Genomic DNA, 18,732 nt, shown 5'->3' with positions numbered 1-18,732 from the left:
TTACATTTAGAGGATTGGAGGATTCTACATGAATATCTAAGGGGCATTTTATCAATTAGTATATTTGAGTTTAACCACAATATTTGTTGTATTATTTGTTCTGGTCTTTTCTGGTGGATTAAACTGAAATTGCAACCAACTTTCTATAGCTCGTTTAAAAAATAAAGATCATTTGGAGATGGTTTTGTTTTCAAACAACCTCAAGTGAGTGAGAAAAGGCCATTCTTGAACATGGGGTGAGACATTGTTACGAAATTTGTAAATGAAGCAAGTTTGTTATTTAGAATGATTTATTTATTTTCTCTTAGAATAAAAATCTTAGTGTAACAACAGTTCTAGTAAGTAAGTGCACAATTATCAGTTTCTATTTGGTTTATGTCGCCCATTCATTGTCAGTTAGAGACACAGTAGCGCCTTGCGACCCAAAAGCATAATCAGTGCTCTAACTTCCCCTTGCAATGGTCTGGAGCAATGAAGTGGTGAAGCAGGGTACCGCACCACAAATGATCTCTAAGTCCCGCGGGGGGGGGGGGGGGGGATTTACAGTGTTATCGAAACGTCACGCTACAGTAAGCCTTTATTTTAAGTGTTTCTAAAATCTCCAATGGGAAAAATGAGTGGTGGAAAAACAATTGGGACCATTTCCCTGTTTGACCGCTAGGTTTTATGGTTATTATACTACTGTGGTACTCTGTTCTTGAGAGCTAGGCCAGACCATCTGGCTTCAATGTACTGTATCTGTCACTGGCTTGCACTGGGGGGTAACAGTGTGAACTGCATGTTCACGTGAGCATGCTGTAGGGCCGTTGTAGTGAAGCTGTTGGTTATAAATTATAACCCAGCAGGTGATAGTACATTTTGTTAAGATTAATACAACTTGTGTACACACAAGGGCTTTATATAAAACAGCAGCACATTTTGTCAACTGACCAGTAACCAGCCAGGCACAAAAATAGTCCATGTTAGATAACCTTAGCTAGTAGCTAGCTTATTCACACAGCATCATCACAAGATAGTGCACAAGATGCTGTTCTGTCCTGCACAACATAACCTAGAATTGACAAAGTCAAATTAATGGGTCAAATGACTTATTACAACTGTATCATATACCAATCATACTTGGGATGTTCAGTATGTCTTCTGGTTTTAAGGGGAAGAATTTCATGGCATACAACTGCTGGGGATCTCCATTATTTACATTTGGAAAGTCTCGAGGACTGAGGAATGGAGTCCTACTCGTTTCCATATTATTGTTATCAATTAGTACCTGGCAGTGTCCAAAATAGCCATTGAGCAATTTCATATTGCAAAATATATACATACATTGTACCAGACATAATCATACTACGAATGTATACTACAAACAGCACCTTTGGAGAGGGAAAAGGAATACAGTCAAAGACAGTACATTTGAGAAACGCTTTGATATAGTATTGCACGTGACGTCATACCGGAAACTATCGCTTTAAACACCGGACATATTATTATTTTTTACAGCGTGCTTGCTTTCACTTTCAATGTTTTGATAACGTCCGTTGTTGACAGCAAATACGCGACTATTGCATTTGGAAACGGATACATTACCATTTAAGGAATATAACTTCAAGTCGCATTAGATATTCGCGTGATAATATGCAAGAAATGCCGGAATCACAGCCGTCTAAATGTGAGGTGGAGCGGAATCACGAATGCATGATCCTACAACAAAGAATAGAGACGGCTAGCATTGGCAATAATAGAGTAAGACTGTTTTCCCTCAGTACTTCAAGTAATTTCACCATCTAGCTTGCACGTTAGTGTGTTTGGTCACATTTGGAAACAGCTTACTACATATGACGTGTTCATCATAGAGATCCTAAATTATTATAATTCCTATGCTAATAGTGTTCATTCAGTGTCTACTGCAGGTGACCAGCTTCATATTTGTTAATCCACCACCTCGCTTTTGTTATGATGGACCATTCACACACTAGCGGTCAGCTGTCTAGGTACTGTACAAAGAGTAATACTAAATGGGATGCCTAGTGATGCTGTCTTCAATGTAATCTATTCTATTCGGCTAGCCAACGTCGCTTATGCTCGCAACCTCTAGTGGGCCGCTGACAATAAAACAACAAAAACACATTTTTTAGGAATTCGATTAGTCATGTCAGCGAACAATTTTTAGGTTGGTAAATAAATCTAACCAGCTATCTAAATGTGTGGTAATCATGGCCGAATACCGAGCGAGCGCGCAGGACACTTGCCTAGGGGCCCTGTCACTTTAATAACTCTACCTACATCAACATATTACCTCGATGCCGGTGCCCTCGTACATTGACTCTTTTTCGCTATTGTTATTTACTGCTGCTCTTTAATAATTTGTTATTCTTCTCTCTTACTTTTTTTTTTTTTTGGGGGGGGTATTTTCTTAAAACTGCATTGTTGGTTAAGGGCTTGTAAGTAAGCATTTCACTGTAATGTCTACACCGGTTGTATTCGGTGCATGTGACAAATACAAATTGATTTGATTTGAGGCCCTCATTGATTTTGTTAGTCATTCTCTCGCTCTGCCCAATGGCAAAATGAATGGAATTCATCAAACCACACAACTCAAGTTTGAATTCATATCAGTTGTGTCAGTGGTTATGTTCGAGAGGATCAAACCGTAATGTATCATTGGTCAATTCTGACTGACTGATCTACAAATAATAATGAGTAGTTATTTATAGTGTAAGGTGATTTGTAGATCAGTCAGTCGGTAGTCGCCTGCACTGTCGGCTGCAATGACAAACAATCCCAGAGATACTGGATATAATTACGAGATGCCTATATCTCCGCCCTAACAATGGGATTTGTAGTCCACTTAGCGAAATGACAGGCTCTCAAGCTCCCTCCTATTCCTCTTTTTGGAGTGGTGGATGCATCTTGTTATTTGGATACTTTTTTGAATATTCGATGAGGGTGTTGACTTCAACCACTTGTTTTCAATGGAGAATGAGATGTTATGCTAGCCTCATGAATATGCATAGACGTCTCGGATTTCAACAGGGCCAACTCCGATATGAATTGTTTTTTTATAATTGTATAATTTAGCTAGTCATGTTGGCAATTGAACAAGCTTTCAAATTATGCCCACCTAACCCAGATTGCGATTTATAATGGACTGTTTTGTGATTTTTAAACAACAGTAATTGTGTAAAGGCGGGGATGCAGGTCTGTGTTCAAAACAACTACAAGTGTGCTTGCTTTTGTCCCTCAATGGCACAGCTAGGAAAGCAACAACAACAAAAACGTATATTTTAAGACTGTTCTTTGAGTCATAAGTGCACTGAAGTTACTTAGGAACTGTGCACACTTTGGAGAGGTGTGTGGCCATTTTGAAACACCAGTTAGACCTCTCACTCAAACCCTTGTCATTTTATGGTCTTATGTTGCACCTACGCCAAATTTTCAGAGAATATTCTTATCATGTTACTGAATGTTTCCAGAGTATTTTGTTATTAACAAATGCGGCGTACAGTAAAATGTCAAATGCACATACAGTCAATAGTGTAGTGTTTGGATTCAGTCTTGTCAGGTGAACTGTTCTGCCATCACCTTTAGTCTAATAATTTTCCCTTTTAATTGCGACTATGGTTATGCATATGCTTTCTATATTTCTTCTGTAAGAAGCATTTCAATTTAGCCCTATCTTTTAGGCCAATTTCCACGAGTGTAAGGGTTTAATAATTAATGATGTGCTTAGCGTGGCCTCTTCCACTCTGGTCTTATTTCTGTTGTGGATTGGGTTTCTTTGTGCCAATGGAACGTGTACACAACTATGAGCAAACCAGCGTGTGTATTAAATACATGGAATTGTATTGTGATGATACAGATTACATGTAATGGATCCTGCACACAATATACTTTTTTTTAAATAAAAAAAAATCCAGGAATAACATTTGATGTGTAATAACAGTGTTTGGTGGAATATAGTTCAAATGATAGTAATTGCCCATAATTCTGCACCTTTGGATCCTTCTATTTCCAATTTTGATCATCACATTTTAGTGACTGCAAAGAAAATGTATTGGATCTACTGGGGTTTTTAAAATACAGACTAACTTTCTGTTTTGTCTGCTTGGACTCAAGGTTGCGTTCATCTTTTTGCAGGCTGTCAGGTTCTTTTGATGAATGTATTTATGTTTTGAGAAGGCAACTAATCTACATTTTTAAAATGCATTTACTGTCTTGCAAAAGGCCACACAGATCTGTGTCTTGTGGTCTCTGTTTTGAAAATCAACATCGTTCCAAAAAATGCTTGTATACGATTGAGAAAAACTGTAATGGCTCACAAAATAGAAATTCAACTTTTGATGTGTGTGTCTATAGAACCCCTTGGGGGGAGTGTATATCCCAAAGATAGGACTTATACATATTGTCATGTTGGAGATATAAAGAAAATAAGAAGCATTATGGATTTTTAGATAAAATGGACATGCTTTTTGGGGATACTGAACATATTAACAAAAGCCTGTGAGTTTGTAAGTCTTAGGGAGTGAACGTTACTTATAATAAGGGTTACATGGAGAAAATCAGCCCTCCCTTAAGCAAAATGGATTTGACCTTACCCTCCCTGAACGCTTGAAAAAATACAAAATGACCCTCCCCTATACCCAAAATAATAATTAAAGCAAAGTGGATAGCAGATAACATGTCTACCGTTTATTCTCACTTATTGGACAGAACAGAGCCTTAGATATTCAGTTTGATCTGTTCTTCATCCTGTAAGCATTAAATGGTAACGTGGGAATGTTGATAGCTCACAGGGCTGCGGGCTAGAAGGTTGTGAGTTCGTAAACAACCGTGGACAGGAGTAGGGTTGGATAGATGTCCTTTATAGTAAAAGCTTTGCATGAATCTATCATCGTATTTGCAGGTCCCAGAAAAAAAAGGGCTTTTATATAGATGATATGCAATTCTCATAATTGTACATATTAGCTGGATCTCTTTTTAACACAACACTAATTACCGGAATTACAGGCTAAGAATGGACAGAGAGTTCATCTTATCATATTTCTCCAATGCCAAAATTTGTGTATCTTGTTTGCAACAAAACTGTCCCTGTTTGCAAATAATTAAATCTGAGACGTCATTAGGAATCTGAACATGGTACTACTGTACTTTCAGAAGTTAGGCCTACCTTTCCACCCCAGACATAGTGGACCTAACTACTTAGAAATGTTTTAGTTTTAACTGCTGGCTACTCTACTCTTAACCTACTCTTATCCCAACAACAGCAGGTCACACATGTTTCCCTAAAAGCTGTCTGGGTTTAAACATCTTCTATTGTACAGTAAGTGAATAGCGTAATAAATTGATAGTGACAGAATTAGATTACTTCACAAGCAAAGTCGGCCTCTGAATGTCAAAGAAACTAAACAATGATATCCTCATATGCATCGGAGTGACGTCTTTCCCAGGTATTTTAAAGCTTGTTTCTAGCATAAAGCATTGCGGACCAAAGCACCGTTATAGATCACTTTTATATAATTGTATCCGTTTTTATTTTCTTCTCAATCTTAAGCTAACATGTTTTTTTTTTGCCATTTTCTTCAATAAAAGTTAGGCCTATGGCATACCCTCTCATACCCCCTCAATTTGAGTATTGTTTTAACAGCCTACGTTTGTGTCAGTGAAGGACTATTTAAAGAGTGCATGGTGGGTGGTGGAATTGACCAACAAATCTATGGCTATAGCAGCCTATAGCCTAATTTCGTCTGTCAAACAGGTAGGTGTACCTCTTATTTCTTAAATGGGAAGAAATAGGCTCCAACACAAAGCCCTCTTGTTGTTAGTAAAGACTTTGCCTACTTTCAGCACCATGAGCTGTCCATTTCCAATTGATTGTGCCGCGGCTGCTGCTTCAAGTTTCAGCACCACAATGTAAGTTACTCGAGTCTGGCTTATTGTGAGGTCAATAACTCTGAAAAATACATCATGGGAAAGAAACATATTGTTTTTAATAAATTCAAATATAGTAGCAGCAAGTTATCAAAGTTGACCTCTGGTCCTCCTTTTCATCTTCGTGCTCTCTTTCTCAAACTGAACAGAACCTAATCAAATATACTTTTGGAAGAAACCTTTCACTCTCCTCCTGATATGCCATCGTAGCCCTACACAGTACAGCCATTGGTTAAGCAGCTCACACAAAGCAGAGCAGGCTGGGGCTCAGGGTTGGAATATCCATTGCAGTGTGTAATGCAGCCTAGTTTAATTTAAACCATCCCAGCACCAATCTTAGAAATATAACTTTGCCTGTGCTTCTCTGAGCATGCACTTCGTAGCCTATAGGCTATGGATCATTTGATTTGAGACCACACTAGATAGCCTATGGAGAATCAGAGATGAGGGGCGGCATTGGGCCTATAGCCTAATAAGCAACTAATTCTAAAACATTTAATCAATTACATAACCCTCCCCTGGACTAGATTTTAAAAAAATACTTAACCCTCCCCTTGACTGAAATTGAAAAAGCATGACCCTTTTCCTCCAGGTCACCATTCTGTAAATTTCAATAAGTCCCTTAGGTCAAAACACGGATAGCCATTTCGAAGGAAAGGCCTGGCTGAGCACAAAAACAATAATTTAGAAAATATTGTAATTTCCATTTGTACTTATGTAAATGTGATATTTCTGTTTTTTGTTTTTAATACAATTGCAAAAATGTTAAAAAATATATATACTTTTTTTGCTTTGTCATTATGGGGTATTGTGTGTAGATTGAGGAGGGGAAAAAACAATATCATCCATTTTAGAATAAGGCTGTAATGTAACAAAATGTTGAAAAAGTCAAGGGGTCTGAATACTTTCTGAATGCACTGTATATGTATACACTTTATATAGAAAAGTATGTGGACACCCCTTCATATTAGTGTATTCTGCTATTTCAGCCACACCCATTGGTGACAGGTGTATACAATCGAGCACACCGCCATGCAATCTCCATAGACAAACATCGGGAGTAGGATGGCCATACTGAAGAGCTCAGTGACTTTAAACGTGTCACCATCATAGGAAGCCACGTTTCTAACAAGTCAGTTCGTCAAATTTCTGCCCTGCTAGAGCTGCCCCGGTCAACTGTAAGTGCTGTTTTTGTGAAGTGGAAACGTCTAGGAGCAACAATGACTCAGCCGCAAAGTGGTAGGCCACACAAGCTCACAGAACGGGACCGCCAAGTGCTGAAGCACACAGCGCGTACAAATTGTCTGTCCTCTGTTGCAACACTCACTACCAAACTGCCTCTGGAAGCAACGTCAGCACAATAACTGCTTCTTTGGGAGCTACATGAAATGGGTTTCCATGGCCGTGCAAATGCCTAAAATCACCATGCGCAATGCCCAGCGTTGGCTGGAGCGGTGTAAAGCTCACCGTCTTTGGATTCTGGAGCATTGGAAACACGTTCTCTGGTGTGATGAATCACGCTTCACCATCTAGCAGTCCGACGGACAAATCTGGATTTGGCGGATGCCAGGAGAACACTACCTGCCCCAATGTATGGTGCCAACTGTAATGTTTGGTGCAGGTGGAATAATGTTCTGGGGCTGTTTTTCATGGTTCGGGCTAGGCCCCTTAGTTTCAGTGAACTCTTAACACTACAGCATACTGTACAATGACATTGTAAACGATTCTGTGCTTCTAACTTTGTGGCAACAGTTTGGGGAAGGCCCTTTCCTGTTTCAGCATGACAATGCCCCTGTGCACAAGGCGAGGTGCATAAAGAAATGGTTTGTCGAGATTGCTGTGGAAGAATTTGACTGGCCTGCACAGAGCCTTGACCTCAACCCCATTGAACACCTTTGGGATGAATTGGAACACCGTCTGCGAGCCAGGCCTAATCGCCCTACATCAGTGCCTGACCTCACTAATGCTCTTCTTTCTGATTGGAAGCAACTCCCCGCAGCAATGTTCCAACGTCTAGTGGAAAGCCAGAAGAGTGGAGGCTGTTGTCACAGCAAAGGGGGGACCAAGTCCATATTAATGCCCATGATTTTAGAATGATGTGTTCGACAAGCAGGTGCCACATACTTTTGGCCATGAAGTGTATACAGTGCATTCGGAGTGTGCAGGCCCCTTGACTCTTTCCACATTTTGTTACGTTACAGCCTTATTCTAAAAACGTAATAAATGGTTTTATTTCCTCACTAATCTACATACAATTCCCCAGAATGACCAAGCAAAAACAGATTTTTAATATATTTTGCCAAAATAAAACTACAAAAGCTGAAATATCACATTTACAATCACTACCGGTCAAAAGTTTTAGAACACCTACTCATTCAATCATCCGTTCACCTACGCTGCGCCTCACAAAGACACGGTGGTTAGAACCAAAAATATCAAATTTGGACTCATCAGCCCAAGGGCCAGATTTCCACCAGTCTAATGTCCATTGCTCGTGTTTCTTGGGCCAAGCAAGTCTCTTCATCTTATTGATGTCCTTTAGTAGTGGTTTCTTTGCAGCAATTCGAGGCCTGATTCACGCAGTTGATGTTGAGATGCGTCTGTTACTTGAACTCTGTGAACCATTTATTTTGGTTGCAATTTCTGAGGTACAGTTAACTCTAATGATCTTATCCTCTGCAGCAGAGGTAACTCTGGGTCTTCCTTTCCTGTGGTGGTCCTCATAAGAACCAGTTTCATCATAGCGCTTGATGGTTTTTGCGACTGCACTTGAAGAAACTTTCAAAAGTTCTTGAAATGTTCTGGATTGACTTACTTTCATGTCTTAAAGTAATGATGGACTGTCACTTCTCATTGCTTATTTGAGCTGTTCTTGCCATAATAAGGACTCCAATTAGGGCTATCTTCTGTATACTACCCCTACCTTGTCACAACACAACTGATTGGCTCAAACGCATTAAGAAGGAAAGAAATTCCACAAATGAACTTTTAACAAAGCACACCTGTTAATTGAAATTCAATCCAGGTGATTACCTCATGAAACTGGTTGAGAGAATGCCAAGAGTGTGTGAAGCTATCATCAAGGCAAAGGGTGGCTACTTTGAAGAATCTCAAATATAACATATATTTTGATTTGTTTAACACTTTTTTGGTTACTACATGATTCCATATGTGTTCTCATCGTTTTGATGTCTTCACAATTATTCTACAATGTAGAATATAGTCAAAATAAAGAACAACCCTGAAATGAGTAGGTGTGTCCAAACTTTTGACTGGTACTATATACAGTGTCAAGAAAAAGTATATGAACCCTTTGGAACTACCTGGATTTCTGCATAAATTGGTCCTAAAATGTGATCTTATCTTCATCTAGGTCACAACAATAGACAAACTCAGTCTGCTTAAACTAATAACACACAAATAATTATACGTTTTCATCTTTATTGAACACACCGTGTAAACAATCACAGTGCAGGGTGGGAAGGGTATGTGAACCCTTGGATTTAATAACTGGTTGACCCTCTGGCAACAATAACCTCAACCAAACATTTTCTGTAGTTGTGGATCAGACCCGCACAACGGTCAGGAGGAACTTTGGACCATACTTCTTTACAATACTGTTTCAGTTCAGCAATATTCTTGGGATGTCTGGTGTGAACTGCTCTCTTGAGGTCATGCCTCAGCATCTCAATCAGGTTGAGGTCAGGACTCTGACTGGTCCACTCCAGAAGGTGTATTTTTTTCTGTTGAAGCTATTCTGTTGTTGATTTACTTCTGTGTTTTGGGTCGTTGTTCTGTTGCATCACCAAACTTCTGTTGAGCTTCAATTGACAGACAGATAGCCTAACATTCTCCTGCAAAATGTCTTGATAAACTTGGGAATTAATTTTTCCGTCGAGGCCAGACAGGAGTAAGGATTTTGGCTTTCAGTCTGATTGGGACTGGATAGGAAAATAGCCTAGGCTTTGGGATAGGAGAAGATATAATTTCCCCTAATGCTTCTGATTTGTTAACAGACTATATCTGTGACAGAGTTGTCTATGTAGTGGATTGTGCATAGGCCCATCAATCAAATTTATTTATAAAGCCCATTTTCATCAGCCGATGTCACAAAGTGCTATACAGAAACCCAGCCTAAAATCCCAAACTGCAAGCAATGCAGATTTAGAAGCACGGTGGCTAGGAAATACTCCCTAGAAAGGCCAGAACCTAGGAAGAAACCTAGAGAGGAACCAGGCTCTGAGGGGTGGCCAGTCCTCTTCTGGCTGTGCCGGGTGGAGATTATAACAGTACATGGCCAAGATGTTCAAACGTTCATAGATGACCAGCAGGGTCAAGTAATAATAATCACAGTGGTTGTCGAGGGTGCAAAAGGTCAGCACCTCAGGAGTAAATGTCAGTTGGCTATCAAATTTGTGACTGTCTGAAGAGTCACAATGACAGCTCAAATAGTCACATGTTATTTTATAGACTTTACTGTAGGGGTTTCCTGTTAGGTTTATGAATTGCGTTCAGGGAGCATGTTCAATCCGGCAGTGACAATTATGCACGTGCTTTGAATGTTTGGCGATTTTGTGTGAAGTAAATACGCTACGCTAAAGGCTTCCATGCGGCCTGCAACCTGCTTGGATAATGCTCCATTTTGTTTATGCTATTCTGCTGCTGCGCATGTTGTGTATTTTGTGGGATTGCGTTATTGCCCACATTGGTGAGCATTTTTGTCATTTGTGTCTTGTCGTTACATTTTTCGGGAAATGTGAAGATGTTATATATATATATAACGTATAATAAATGATTATCCATCATAAAGATAAAGGATACTGACAATGAAAAGAGAGCAACCGATTTATAGACCGTGATGAAAGTTAGCTTGACAGAGAAAGTGTCAAGATGATCTGATGTAAAGATGCATGTTTTACAAAAACCTTTTTCGAGAAAAAAAAACTTCATGGATGTTACATTGCATGTGACAATGGCGCCCAACATGGGGTGGTCTCTCGTGGGGGAATAGGTCAAAGGGGGGTGAATGTTGTGAAACTAGCCTATGTAGTGAAGCTGTGGAGTTAGCTTACGGGTACATTCTTACTGTACCTCGGTTACACTCACCCCCTCGAAACTCGCTCCATAGCAACCCCAGCCGTTGAGATGTGCCCAACTGCGGATCCGTGTCACGGCAGCAATGATCTAACTTAGCAGTATTAGCTTCCTCCCTCTCAGAGTACAACTCAGGATAAACTGTCCGTACCACGTCTTGGACCTGGGGTCCTCTGCCTAGCCAGCACACGTGACCACCCATCTGACAATATACGAACCAGTTAAGCTATTCAAAAGCAACATTGAAGATATTTCAAGTGGAGTGAGCTTATGGCACTTTCTTAACTCTGTTACACTACAAACATCTTTAAAAACATCTACAAACATCTTTAGAGTCCAATCTCAGGTGAAGAAGCCTCTTATTCACAAAGCCATCTCCCTATAAGGGACAACTGTTTGGGCAAGGTATTTAATAGCTATGAATCATAATCATAACACAATCACCTTTGGGTGGCCATAATCACAGCATTCTTCAATTGGTTGTTCAGAACAGCACCGTTTCTGTTGAATCAAATGTTTCACACCAACCTTTGTGTCCTGCTGAACGCGGCCCAGGTTTGACACTCTTTTAGAGAAAGCTGCTGATAATCAGACTGGTGATATCAACTCATATATTTACATATGTGTATACATCAAGTTATGTTAGAAAATAATTTCATAGAATAATAATGAATTATATAAATGTCCTTTTGTTGAAGGCTGCTCACTCATTCCCATATTAGTCCATGAAGGCTAACTGCAAACCATATGCCTATTTTTGTTCATCCAGGTAGGAAGTGCTTGAAACGGGCTTGATCCAATGAAAGTCACAACAGGTGATTGTAGTGTCGGCTTTATTCTGTATTCTCCACCCATAGAAAATGTATCAAAAATGTAAGATTGGGAAAAAAAGGATTGCCTTTTTTGAAGCAGTGCATTGTAGAAATGTTTGTTGTGTACACTAATAAATGCAAGGACCTGTTAAATCCCAGGAACCGGTAAATTATGTAAACTTCATTAATATTCAAATTGAAAATGCATCAACGTAATGTTTTCTGCACCTCTTCAAATATGATGTGGCATATAACAACCCAACTTGCACGGTAAAATGATTGACTAAACACGATTCAATTTGCATATTAATGAGTGCGATGACAGATTATAATATTTCGGGGTTTTTTTCCCTTCGGGGAACGTCTATAATCTCCAGCATTTTATTTTCCTGAAATAGTGGAGAGAAAAAAATAGATAACTTTAAGAACAATGAAACTTAATTTTAATCAAATGTTCATAAAAGCCTTGGTAGTGACATTTTAGTTTCTGTGTGAGGGGAATTCTACGTTTTTCTATATAATTAATTATATAAAATGATTTGTTTTGCCTAGCTTTTTTTGGAACATTGCTAATGTCCGCGTTTTTGAAATGCTGTTATTTATAGTCCTTGCCTCATACGTGTTTGTCATAGCTTTCTGTGAATGTCTGTCACCATTGTCTGTCGAAGGTGACACATTTAAACGTAGAGGTAGCTTTATGATATACAGAACCTTTAAGGAAATTATTGCTTTTTTAAATGTCAGACTGGCACACATAAAATCATTGAAGCTTCACCAATCTTCTATATAAATCCACAAGAACAAGGGGAGGAGCTCAGGGCAGTGGAGAGGAAGGTGCATCATTGCGCATGAAAGGACAGTGAAGACATGAGACACACAGCTCAAAATGCTCCCCTATTGATCTTGTTTAGGGACAATACAATTATCCTACCTAGACTAGCCTACAACACCACAATGCAATGAAAAATTGCATTATTATTGTTTTCAAGTGAGCACAAAATTGTACTCCAGGCCTTAAACTGCAGTGAACGTGTCATTTGATTAACAGCTCAAAAACGCTGTGATTTGAATGTTTCATTCCATTTGGATCAGTTGTGGGGCTACTCTCGACAGTTTATAATGTCTAGAAAGGCACGGTAGCAGGCCAGTCTGGCTGTATTCATACTTCTGATACTAAAATGCGCTGACTGTTGCGGATTATCATTCTCAAGTCTTTCTTTAATAATATGCTCCAGGCCCAGTTATTCAGGAAAGCTTAAGGCACGCTCTGCCTCCTCTCCAATCCGAGTGCCTATTCCTCACGCACATAGAACCGAACGATTCATTATAGCCTAAATATTTGTCATTTAACTTTTAAAATGTATTATCCTTTTTATGTGTGGCATAAACACAATCACTCACAATGTTTTAATCAGACTTTGGTACTTCAAAAGTCTTCTGTAGGCTACCTGCGCACATTCGTCCAGTCCAATATAATTCCAGCATCCAAACTGTGCACAGGCCATTCAATGAATGGAAAGAGACATCTGTTACATATCACTAAAAGTTTAATGACATTTAAAGATTGTCAAGCCAAGCCTTGGTACTGGGTACCATGTAGGGAGGGATGTATTTTCTGTTTCGTCGAGATTGACACAGGCCTAGTCTAGTTGAAAACGCAAAACCATGATGTTGAAGAGCCCAAAGTTGGTAATCGGTATGCAGTTATGCTTTGCTTATTGGTTGTATGGTGCATTGGCACAGAAACCTGTTGGTGGAAAATGTGTTACATATATTTTATAAATATAGCATCAACATATTGAACACCTGATTTCCCCCTAGCTGATCATTGTCTGCAGCCGGCTCTGATCGTAGTGTCATGAAACAGGCAGGGAGAGTTAGCTCCTCTGTGGTGGTCGGTGAATCCTCAACCTTCTGGCCCGTAACCCTGCGTGGTATCACTGTGCCACAAAAGCATACTGAAGTGACAAAGTCGATATCCACGTTTATAAACACAGGGTCACTACAGTTATTATTTGTGGTCATAATCATGAATTAATTCAATGAGGGTCGGAAGGTGTGCAATTTCTTTTACAGCACTACAGGGAGGGTGATGTGATCATATTTGTTACGTTGGGGGAGGGGGGTGATTTTTTTATGACACTACCAGTCATTTTCTAACTGTCCCTTATAATGGTAACCGTGGTAATTTGTCTGACCAATAACCGTCATCCAATATTCCATTACCTTCACAGCCCTAGATTTATGTGGTCACAAAAGAAGGTGACAGAGCCATAGATGGGAGGTGTTATAAGTGTTTGTTGCACTGAGTACAGAAACCTCTTTGTTCTGTTGTAGCCATTTAAAGACTGTTCGACGCCACAACCTAGATCACTTAAAAATAAGAGATCTTGGCAACACAATACAGTAGATGGAAAGTGTCTCTCAAAACCATTCACTCATCATCCATCTACATTTCTCTTTCCTTCACAGACAATGAAGATGGAGATGGACGTATTTAACCCTTCCCACACTACAGAGCTCCAGTTCCTCAGGTTGCGTGTTCGGGAACTGGAGAAAGAGAAGGTCGAAATGGCAGCTGAAAACCAACGGCTACATAACATGCTAGTGAAGGGTGAGGATGAGTAAAATCAATATACAGTTGAAGTCAGAAGTTAACGTACACTTAGGTTGAAGTCATTAAAACTTATTTTTCAACCACAGCATTATGTTGTGGGGGTGCTTTGCTGCAGGAGGGACTGGTGCACTTCACAAAATAGATGGCATCATGAGGTCGGAAAATTATGTGGATATATTGAAGCAACATCTCAAGACATCAGTCAGGTAGTTAAAGCTTGGTCGCAAATGGGTCTTCCAAATGGAAAATGACCCCAAGCATACTTCCAAAGTTATGGCAAAATGGCTTAAGGACAACAAAGTCAAGATATTGGAGTGGCCATCACAAAGCCCTGACCTCAATCCTATAGAAAATATGTGGGCAGAACTGAAAAAGCGTGTGTGAGCAAGGAGGCCTACAAACCTGACTTCAGTTACACCAGCTCTGTCAGGAGGAATGGGCCAAAATTCACCCAACTTATTGTGGGAAGCTTGTGGAAGGCTACCTGAAACGTTTGACTCAAGTTAAACAATTTAAAGGCAATGCTACCAAATACTAATTGAGTATATGTAAACTTCTGACCCACTGGGAATGTGATGAAAGAAATAAAAACTGAAATAAATCATTCTCTCTACTAATATTCTGACATTTCACATTCTTAAAATAAAGTGGTGATCCTAACTGACCTAAGACAGTGAATTTTTATTAGGATTAATTGTTAGGAATTGTGAAAAACTGAGTTTAAATGTATTTGGCTGAGGTGTATGTAAACTTCCGACTTCATCTGTAATTGTATAATTCAACTGCTCTGGACTGATCACATTCCCTCGTGCATGTTTCTTCTTTCTTTGTGGTGTCATCCCCCAGAGATCCCTGGCCTGCTGTCCACCATGTGGCAGACCTTGGGCCAAGCCAACCAGCCCCCCCACCCTGCAGTGTCCCCACAGGCGGTCTCTACGGCAACAGGGAGGGGCGAGAGCTACACGTACACACACCACCACTCCGTGTCAGGACACTTTGGCCAAGGGTTCAGTTCTCCACTCCATCATCAGCCCATGTCCAACCGCTCAGCTATGACTCAGGACATGAATGAAAGCATGTCCAACTTTGGACCCGAGATGGCCGTCAGTGAGCACAGTGTGGACGGAGACTTGGAGCTGAGTGACATCACAGAGAACGACGACCTCCACAGCTCTCTGTGTGGCTCAGCATCCAACCTACCTGTGATGAGGACATGCTCAGAGACACACTGTGTTAATGGGACTGGCCATGTAAGGAAAAATGCTGTTCATTCCAGATAAAGACCTTCCTCCAAAGGTTATGAAGGTCTAAATGTGTTTTTAATTCTGACCACATTTGCTCTCTCTCCCTATTGGTTGTGCAGGTTAACCAGGTGGAGGTATACCCGGGTTCCGGTGTCTTCTGTGAAATGCGGTCCTGGCATGCAGCCAATCAGACGCAGTCTCCCACGGCGATGGCGCGCACCTTGTTGCTGGGCGTGTTCGACATGGACACCCTGCTTAACAGCAACCTGCGAGGGGGGAGGAGCCGCAGACCAACGTTCCCCAACCACCGCACCGCCCTGGACCCACACAAGCTAAACGCCATCTATAGTACGTGTATTATTGACACATTCCCTGATCAACAGCCTTACCAACAACCTTCAACCACCTGTCATTGTATTTTTCTCCCAAGTGCACTTGATCATTAATTGATAAGTGAAAACAACACACTCACTTTCTCGATCATTAGAAAGATACATAACTGGTACAGTTAAAGTAAAACATGGCTGTTCCTCACTCCTGCGTTGTCCTCCCTCCTCCAATTGTTGTTGTGCTGTCACTCTCTCCCTCCGCAGATGCCACGCTGGCCCGCTTCCCATTGGCCAGGAAGGGGCAAATTGGCACCGGCATCAACTCCAAGCTGTCTGAGATCCGGTTCCGATCCAGGAGAGCCATCCGGGACCCCAGTTATCTATGAAGGACTGTTCCTGCCCAAACGCCAAGTTTATTCAATCAACATTTTTGTTCTAGTTTTTTTTTTTTTTATCACATTAACTATGTCAGTGTATCAGTGCATGTGCCTGCCAAATGTCTTGCCTATGAATTTTTTCACATTGGCTTTAACATTGTCTTCAGCTAGAGATACTGTGGAAGAGAATGGCAAAATTACTCAAAAGACAGCCTAATGATAGAGGAAGGATTCAAGACCAGTGGAAAAAGGTACAAAAGAACTGGCATTGATGGTTATATCCCCCCCCTCTGTCACCAGCCAACCATTAGCAAACCACACGGGAACAGCCCCCGGGGTATTCTCTCTGACTGATAGAGATGCATAGATCCAGGACTGCTGACCCATGTGTGATCAACCAGTGGAGGAACGGAGGCTTCAGTCATGTCTCACCAGACAGACGCCTCACTGTCGTTGACCTCTACCCACTTAGACCGAGGAGGGGGGGTGGAGGGGGTCCAAATGATATTTCTCCATTGATTTCTCTGATCCTAGGCATTAAGCTAACTCCAAAAGCTCCATTACCACCCGTGGTCCCCTCCTTAACCTCTTCCTCCATCCCTCTTCTTCCCCCTGAGATAAGCATCATGCCTAATGGACTCCAGGTACTCTGAGCCTCCGGGAGGATGACGGCATGAATGAATTCATCTTAACGGACTTAAACAGTGTGTGACTCTCCCCAAGTCCACTATGTCCACAGGGCCCACATGAAGAGACTAGGACTGGAGATGTGGCTTGATGCAGATATTTCATATTGGAGAAGATGTAACCATTGGTAATGAGGAACAGTCAAGTTTGTTATTTTATATCCGGTCATGTCTGACCATTGAATATGGTGCATTAAAAGGCTGCAGTTTGTCATTGTCCTTCATATGTTGTCTCTCTAGTCATCTGTGGAAAGGTTAGGTAATTATGCATTAACCACTTGCTTAAAAGCTACTTTAGGCCGCATTCACACAGGCAGTCCAATTCTGATATTTTTCCCCATTCATTTTTCCCAATCACATCAGATATTTTTCAGAGCTCATCTGATTGGTCAAAAGACTTAATTAGTTAAATAAATATAATTGGGCTGCCTGTCTAAACGCAGCCTTAGTTTTGGGCAGATGCACCACATCAAATAGGACATTACTCCTGAAATAAAATGACACAAAAAGAGGATCATAGGCAGTAATTAGCCACTTGCCATTGATGAATTGAAATATCCACTGAAGTAGCCATGTGACCATTTTCAGATGCATTACTCTTAGGCTCTTTGGCTGTGTATAAACAGACCAATGTACAAACAGCCCAATTCTGATCTTTTTTTCACTAATTGCTATTTTGACCAATCAAATCTGCTGTGTGAACACAGCTTTTGATCCTCAGGAGCCCCTGAGCTCAATTCAAGTTAAAATTGCGTCCATTAATTGAAAATAGCCAATTTATACTTTTCATGAGAACTTTTCAATGAATTAATTGAAGATCTCCATTCTAAATCCCTAAACCTGATCCAGTACTGCAGTCCCTCTCCCTAGCCATGTTCCTAACCATTCCTTCATCCGAGGTTACCTGTAAAGCAACTCATGTCTTTATTCACAGACAACAACACTGGGTGGGGACTTAACAGCCCCTCGTGGGCATTTGTCCTGAACCCCATTCCACCCACTGACAGCATGATAACCCCTATCCTGTTTATTGTGGCCTTTTTATTCTGTCTCGATACAAATTCAATAAAGCTGCATTCCATTCAGCTCCAGGATGTGATGTGAACTTCTGATAGTAAAGATAACCTGAGCTGTCTCCAAAATTCATCCTTGCTTCTAAAATGCCACAGAGTGCTATTAAACCAGGCATCGACTCATTTGACCCCTCCTCCTTGGCCCAATTAATAATTTAATGACTTATTTTGTTTTTCTTTCTCTCTGTCTGTGCAGCAGCCAGTACTCTCGCCAGTTGAGGAGAGTAGGTGGTTTCAAAAAAGAGAGAAAACAATCAAAGCGCCCCTGACAGCGTGTCTAGTCTTGGTCCCTGGCTATGAAATCAATATGGGTTTCTGATGTTTTCATTTATCTACCGAGAAACAAGACGTGTCCACCGGTCAAAGGGCGGCCGCACAGCGAGACAGGAGACATCATCAATAATCCCTGAATGTCAGGGAAAGGTGAAATAATAAGAAGGAGAGGAAATAATGCAGCCCCTCCTGTGAAAGATATAGGGAACAGACAGACCCCTTACAGTGAGATGTTTACTGGCTAGGTTCTGAGATGGAGACAGCACTGTATCAGATAGAGACAGGAAGATACACAATATGAA

The 18,732-nt window shown here is 40.7% G+C and overlaps 1 protein-coding gene across 1 annotated transcript; it reads left to right on the top strand.

The window, feature by feature from the left end:
* The first annotated feature begins 1,480 nt into the window (after positions 1–1,480).
* LOC115113316 (uncharacterized) lies at positions 1,481–17,308 on the top strand. The gene is made up of 5 exons (XM_029640837.2): positions 1,481–1,740; positions 14,304–14,445; positions 15,295–15,698; positions 15,812–16,040; positions 16,286–17,308. Exons 1-5 carry the CDS (start codon positions 1,633–1,635, stop codon positions 16,405–16,407), a joined length of 1,005 nt encoding a protein of 334 aa, XP_029496697.1. The 5' UTR covers positions 1,481–1,632; the 3' UTR covers positions 16,408–17,308.
* Positions 17,309–18,732: the final 1,424 nt, after the last annotated feature.

The sequence above is a fragment of the Oncorhynchus nerka genome, linkage group LG28, assembly GCF_034236695.1.
Source record: "Oncorhynchus nerka isolate Pitt River linkage group LG28, Oner_Uvic_2.0, whole genome shotgun sequence".
Lineage (NCBI taxonomy): Eukaryota > Metazoa > Chordata > Actinopteri > Salmoniformes > Salmonidae > Oncorhynchus > Oncorhynchus nerka.
The sequence above is the reverse complement of the archived record's forward strand: the minus strand, read 5'-3'. Positions and strand labels throughout refer to the sequence as shown.